This window comes from Zeus faber (assembly GCF_960531495.2).
Source record: "Zeus faber genome assembly, chromosome: 2".
Lineage (NCBI taxonomy): Eukaryota > Metazoa > Chordata > Actinopteri > Zeiformes > Zeidae > Zeus > Zeus faber.
This window is the reverse complement of record NC_137189.1, coordinates 30736820-30744316: the sequence shown is the minus strand read 5'-3', so window position 1 is coordinate 30744316 and position 7497 is coordinate 30736820. Positions and strand designations below refer to the sequence as shown.

Sequence of the window (7497 nt, the reverse complement as noted above, 5' to 3'; positions counted from 1 at the left end):
GCCTGTGATGCCTTAAAAGGTATCATTAGCAGTTGGATTGTGGCTCACGCTGAGCACCTGTAAAAGTCTTCAGAAGCTATTCACACACGATCAACAAATTCTTAAGAAGAAAAGCCCACACAAGAGAGGAGGGGTCACGCTGAGTTGATACTAGCGAGACACCAACACCTCTGTGTTTACGAGCATTTTAACGGGCAATTTGACCATCTCCACAGCATGAAGAAATAAACTACACTGACTGCTTGCTCTGCTTTCCAGTGGAGCACCAAGCCATTTTTCATAGTGGTCAGAGCTTGCCAGTAACGGTTGCCCTGTTCAACCAGATTGAGTCAATTGGCAACCATTTTGTGGCGTCTGACTGCCCCCTTTTGCAACCATTTTTTAACATAAAAAATAGGGACAGCAAACCGCAAAAGTGCACCCCAAAGTAAATAAATTAGTTGCGTTAGTGATATTTAAATATTGCCGTTACAGTCGGAACCAGAACGCTGCATGTGCGTTAGTGCGTTTACTCACGCGCGCAATTGCGCACGCACCGGTGTGCACGGGCACCTGTTCGACAATGGCGAAGCAAATAAAGTTGTTTGACTGTGGGGTGAAAAGTTAGACAAACCCGTCGAAATCACAGACAGATGTGCAAATTGATTCAACCGACAAAGAACCAGATGAGCCTGAACGAAAATCGAGAAGGAAATTTGGGGGGAGAGTCTTTTTTTCGAGTCAATTTGATCTAATTAGTCATATTGTAACATAAAGCGGTTATACTTTATTACCATAATACAATAACCAGTTCTTAGAGTATCTATATCAGTAACAGACGGCATTAATAACGAGTATGGCTCAGACCTCATCTGGTGGAGAGCTACTTTTAAATGGAAAGATGCAAATTAGAATTTACCATTGTTAACTGGGGGCGGTAATTGAGCGACGGAGAATGTGTGTGTGGGGGGACGTAAAAGAGTGACGGTGAATGCGTCCCCATCACACACCGTGCGTTCATTCCATAGGGAAATGGAGTAAAATTAAATAACTTACATCTAAAATAAAAACACACTGTCTTGGCGCACCGGTCACGGGTGCCCCATCGGTGGCCCGCCATGGGCACAGTTGGTACCGTCAGAGAGGGAGTGTTCAGGGAGTTAACGTTCAGGGCTGAAACCCCGGACGCCCACCGCTAACAACGCCACTATGTCACCAATGTGCCATTACCATAATACCTGAAAAGGGGGGGACAAATAATCCCGGTGTCCGCCCTATTCCAAGGCCTCTGGTGGTGTTAAGATGGGGCCACTGGAAATTTTGGGTTGGCACACAAACCTGGTTCTAGACTGCCCTGATCAGGGGGGGGGGGCAATAGGAAATATTGATTGGCATCACATGTTTGGGGTGGGGGGGAAGAGAGTGACACATGGGGCTTTTTTTGTTCCATTCAATGAGGAAACGGAAGAAAATATCTTCAATAAAAACACACTGTTTTTAATTGGAGAAATGGGGAACAGGGACGCCTAGCAGATAGGAGATCTATGGCGGTAACCAGTGCCAAAATCTGCGAGCGCCGATGAGATCCACGCTCGCGCATGTAGAGGAGCCGCGCGCGCAACTCAAACAGCTGCGCACGGCTGTTATTCACAGCACTCGCACGTCGACCATCTCTGCTGGCGCGAGCAATATTGTAGCCCGGGAGGAGAAAACCATGCTTTGAGCGAGCGCAGACTCCGAAGGAGCGCCTCACTGTTTTCCCCGAGTGCACAACTACTATCATTGCTCCCCTGCTTTCAAAACTTTTACCTGCTCGTTGCGAGTGTTTTTCCTTTTTGGCAGTAAGTGGGTGGACATAGTCACCATTGTATACCTATATACAATTGGCCAGTCCTCATCTTTTATGATTGGCCGTTATAAATGAAGATGGATATCAAATATGCCAGGTATTAAATGTAAAAAAAAATATATATATATATATATATATATTTATTTATTTTTATATTATTTTATTTATTTATTTATTTATTTATTTATTTATTTATATATATATATATATATATATATATATATATAGCTTTAGCTATGGGTTACGTCTTGGCTAAATGACTTTTACTGCGCGAGAAACCTGACAACAGCTTTTCCAGGAGTTGATCCTTCAATCAGCCTGTACGAGCGCTTCCCTCGCCTCCTCCTCCTCGCTACTGATTAGTCATTAAATCTCTGTGAATCTATGGAGGGGGCGTGCTGCCGGCTAATGGGCCTAACTTATGGTGCTGAGTTAAGTAGCTTGGCGTAGCGCCGCATAAATTGAAGTGGTGAGGAGAAACGCACTCCATAGTGAGGGAATGATTAAGTGAAAGTGGCCATCAATTGTAATTCCACGAAGGGAAGTGGAGCATAATTTGCACCCTAAGTGGCTTAAAGCTATCACTCACGCAAACACAAGTCGGCACAGTCAACGGACACAAGACAAAGGGAGCAGCAATGGAGAGAATAAAGATGAATAGAGACAGAGGCAGAAAGAGAGAGAGAGAGAGAGAGGAGCAAACTTAAGCTTAATCTGAGGCTCCTCTTAGCTTCTCCTCAGAGCCAACCTCGAGAGCGTTTGATGTCCATCCGTAGCAACGTGGAACACATTACACTCTGCACCACCACCACCACCTCCAAAAAAGCACCAGCTCCTCAGGGGAGAAAATTAGTAGGGATTATTACCCCGATTCTGCTGATCTGAGCACTAACTTGCATGTTTAATCTGTCAGGGCCTACACATTATGATTACATTATTCATATTCTGTCTCACCGCCTGTTTTATTCTCACAAGGCAGCGCAGAAGATAAAATCCTCATTACTGCCACAGGAGACACCGATCAAACACACAAAGACACCAAGCAGACGGGTTGATTCCCAGAATCCAACTGTGTGAATAACTCAGCCCTTAAAACTGTTGCTGTTCTGTCTCTCGGGGCTCCGTTCTCGCAGTTTTAGCCATCTATGAATATTTTGTTCATTTGTCCACCAGAATACCAAAACTCTGGTATTTTTCGAACCTTAAGTCTATCGCCCCGTTGCACGGACATTGGCAGAAGCTATTCTCTCATTAACTGGATCAATCCAAAAGATTCTCCCGACAATCACTCGGATTGACCCCCAATGATAGAAAAACCTCCTTTAAGTTAATTTTAAGTCATTCAGTACTTCTTCAGTGATGTTGGTGTAAACTGACATATACAACACCAAAGTCATCATACCACAGTTTTTGAAGCCCAGATAATTATTCTGACTCCTTCAGTCTTCTGACTAAGCAAAACACCAGTGAAACTGAGACATGGACACTTTCTCCAACACTTCACAAAACACCACTTCTAAAGCTTCTTACCATTCCAAACCGATCTTTTGAGAACCATACAGCCTTTTGATACCTTCAATTTTTTTACCTTTCTAGAATTAGCTCATGGTACACCTTTGATCATCGCGGCAGCCAACCGACCAACCAGGGAGTTAACAAGTTTACGTTTCCAAACTAGTTTGTACTTCCATTTTTTTAAATTCTTTCTTTACCAGAGCGGAGCTTCCCGGCATCATCCCCGGCTGCCATCCCCGCAGACTCAGCGTTTCCCCCCCTTCGCCGTCCTCGTCCTCCGGGCCGCCCGGCTCCACCGCTGCCTTGTAGACGTAGCCGCAGTTCCGCTCCAGGACAGCTCGGACCGCCTGTGACAGCAGCAGGCTGGCGCTGCATCCCATCATGCCACGGACCTAGACCCGCCCCAAAGCCTCAGCCTCGAAGGTGGACATCAACGCCCTGGGATTGGGGTCCGACTGTGAGTTAGACACAGTCCGGGTATTAAGGAAGAGTCCACTGGACCGTGGACAGCCTTGACCCCTTTGTCCCTTTCAGAGTGAGGCGTGGCATCCGTCTGGTCCTTAATAGTCTTTCTTTTAGACGCTCACCCTTGTAGAAAGGTTTTGGACGGGAGCGTCCGAAATCCACTTCGGTCAAAAGGCTTTATGTTTTTCCTTCCTCCGGTAGAAAGAATCAAATCACTCCGGATGGATCCCAAATGGCTCTCGCCGGCCCAGGTGCCGGACTGGAGGATAAATCTCTGCCCGAGTATGAAAGCTGCCGAGCTGCCGGGACGTGTCCTACCGTGTGTGTGTGTGTGGGTGAGTTTGTGTGCGTGCGTGTGTGTGTGTGTGTGTGTGTGTGTGTGTGTGTGTGTGTGTGTGTGTGTGTGTGTGTGTGTGTGAGAGAGTGTGCGTACGTGCGCGTGTGGCTCATCAGGGATGAAGGGATGGAGGATGAGAGAGCAGAGAGGAAATGAAGCTTCTCAGTCAGCCAGAGCAGGGCGTCGACTCTTCCTCTCTCTCTCTGCCATTCCTTACTTCTTCTACTGGGAGATGAGGATGCCTAGACCTCGCCTCTCTCTCTAACGGGATCTCTCTCTCTCTCGCTCCCTTAATGTCCCTCACTTTGCTCTGCCTGGCACTCGTTCTCTCTCTCATTCTCCCTCGCTCTCTCTCTCTCTCTCTCTCTCTCTCTCTCGGCTCCCCGCCTCTCTCTCTCACCACAACAACTTAGTCACTAAATTCCTTTGTCAACAGTGAAAGAATATTGAAAATGACCCAGAAGACACACACCCAAACAAACGGACTCCGTACAACGTCTGTGTCTTTGTGTCTTTTAAGGAGATGGCCTGGGATGGCGTCATCTTTCTGACGTCACCTGCACCAGGACTCGCCGTCGTTAACCCCCCCCCTTCGTTAACACCTTGGCGCCATCCATCAAAACTTTCACGCGTCACAGGACAACCAGGGCAAACTCCGGGTCGTAATCCCCAATTATCATCAGCGAACCACGGGCAGCGGGCCAGCCACTCACTGTAACCGGGAATGTTCGCTCAAGGGCACGGCACTTTCAATGCAGATACAAAAACCTAATTTTATATTAAAAGCTGTATTTATTTATATTTTTTTCCTTCCGTTGAGTCCAACAGATGATGATTTCATCATCACCAGACACCAGCTCACCTACGTTTAAGTGGATGATGCTGCAGAAAAGTCTGGGACGCCATAGAGGAGAAAAGGAGCACATGAATGGAGAGGTATAATCATGAGAAATGCATAAGAACTTTTAAAAAAGAAGAAGCCAAAAATATTTGTCGAACTACAAATTACATTAAAGAGTGAATAATGTATTGACCCACAAAAGGATTTTTTTTTTTTTTTGCATATTTGAGCTTTTTACTGCTTTTCCATGGCACTCCCTGCTGTGACCCATTGATTCAACGCTCACCAGCACGCATCTTGGACAAATAACAGATTTTAGCACCAATGGTTCACAAATTTCAATTTTGTTAAAACGGTTTGTGAGGGGAAAAAAAACAAGTGATTGATGTATGAAAGGCAGTTGTGACTATCCGAGCTGGAACATCCATTAAGCATGGAGTTAAAAACCGCGTCATTACTGCCGTTTTGCCTCTCTGCGGCTGGACAACTACAGCTTTTTCAACAGTAAGTCCATTGAGTAAGTCAGTTATCTACATGGGAAAAGCATCAAAAGCCATGTTTTCCTTTGGAGTTGTTGCTACAATCAATTTCACTCTCCCTCATTACAAGCTAGCCTCAATACCTAGCCTTGGTGAGAATCTACATCATCACTGGTTACAATACTGACCTTTAACTACTATCCATATATATATATATATATATATATATATATATATATATATATATATATATATATATATATATTTCTTTGGGGGGTTCGGTAAAGCTACAACCGTGTAACAGGATCAGAAAGAAACATAACCTGAAGCGTGGGCTCATAACTGCACACCGTTCCTTATTCACAAGGTCTGGGCAGCATTCTTATAAAGCCACCATTACATTAGGGCTCCTCCCTGGAGGGCGCATTAATCTAATTGAAGGCCTGCAGAGTACAACTGCGTGCCATAATGTACGCATTTACCCCTGCACACACAGCTTCCCCACCACAGAATGAAGCATTTCCCCCCAACACAATGAAAACCTGTACAGACATTAAAGATACAAAGAGCGAGCTTACAGATGGGTTGCACTGGGAGTTCCTATGACCTGATACTGTGTGGAAAATTAATGTGTCACAGTTGAAATGTTTCTGCGGAATTTGACGGATGGAAAAGATCATAAAAAAAATGGAAATGGAAAAATTAAAGTTGTTTACTGCAATAAAAATCCCTTTAACTCCGCAAAATATTGTTCTCTATTCTCTCTAATTACAGATTCCAGGAAAAAGTACACTGCACATTCAAATTATGAATTTGCCCAAAATACCCTTTCCTTAAAGATCTTGGATTTGTCCTCTTGGGAAAGGCATGAGGGAGCAAAGAAGACTTTCATGAAGAATGCCCTACACTTGAAAATCACTGCATCGTCTTTCCTGACAAAAGTTCTGTCTCCTGGCAACCAGCCATTTCAGCTTTCAGAGGGAGGGAAAGAAGTCATAATTTGCGAGGTGTAAAAATACAAATTTTGGAAACTAAGCCTATAGAACAACCCCCTTGGGTACAAAACAAAATGCATACACACGCAGAGACATATATTCTATTCCCCACCTACCCCAGGACATGTGATAACCTGTCAAAACATTACACTCACAGATCAAAATTTCACACCGCAGCCAGCTTTTTCCTGCTGGAGTACAAGGGCAAACTTGTCTTTGCCTTCACATGTCTAGATATTTAACCCATGACATCTTTTGTTCCAATATCCCAAAAACAACACTGCGCTCCAGGGGAGGGTCTATGCTCAATGTTTGCCCACTACAGGTCGAGCCTGGAACTACAACAACAACGACCCTGGGGGGAAAATGGTGCAGAGATTATTTCTCCAAATAGAAGTTTGTTTCATAACTGCCGACTCCTTATCCAGAGTCACGGTACCTCAAAATGTTTCCTATCCTCGAGTTATAGGAGCCGTCCGAACGTGTGACATGACCAGTGTTGGGGTCGTTCCTAGAAAAAAGTAATGTATTACACATTTCTTGTTACTTTTTTCAAAAAGTAATTCCTTACTTTACTTAATTACTCCCTGTAGAAAGTAATTTGGTACACTGCTTGTCACATTACTTTAGCGTTACGCCGCAAACATCGCCTGAGATTATCATGTAGCTGCTGCACAGTTGGGCCCCCAGGGGCGGTGTAGACGCCGTACTGCACGTGGTCAACAATACGGCAGCAGGTGGTGCGCTCCGTGCCACGGACGGCGGCAGACTCCGCGGCGCAGCACGCCACTTCGCGACCATTTGGCTGCTGCAGGTCCCAGTCGGGCGGCGGAGGATGAGCGTTGTGCCTGCATGTTTCCCAGCATGCATTGTGTTCAGACCTTGAGTTATGTTATTAAGTTTTATTGTCAAGTATAATATTTAAACGTGCTATGCATGATGATGTTATGCATGACTGTTCAGTGTTGTTAAATTGTAAGTAATCATTTTTGTTTATGTTAAGTGTTCTGCGGTATAAAGTACTGAAACCGTGGTGG

General features: G+C 44.9%; 1 protein-coding gene across 5 annotated transcripts in view; it reads right to left on the bottom strand.

The window, feature by feature from the left end:
• The window catches only part of LOC307248093 (dedicator of cytokinesis protein 9-like), a 90252-nt gene that overhangs the window by 74175 nt on the left and 8580 nt on the right, over positions 1 to 7497 (bottom strand). For 2 of the 5 annotated variants that reach the window (XR_013844760.1, XM_080024322.1), the window contains exon 1: positions 3541 to 3965. The exons of 1 other annotated variant lie outside the window; for it this stretch is intronic. Coding sequence is in view for 3 of the 4 variants with exons in the window: in XM_080024322.1 (XP_079880448.1) it covers positions 3541 to 3726 (186 nt within the window). In the remaining variant the exon portion in view is untranslated. Of the gene's footprint in view, positions 1 to 3540; positions 3966 to 7497 lie in introns of those variants that run through there. 2 more of the 5 variants (XM_080024317.1, XM_080024318.1) reach the window with 1 other exon arrangement.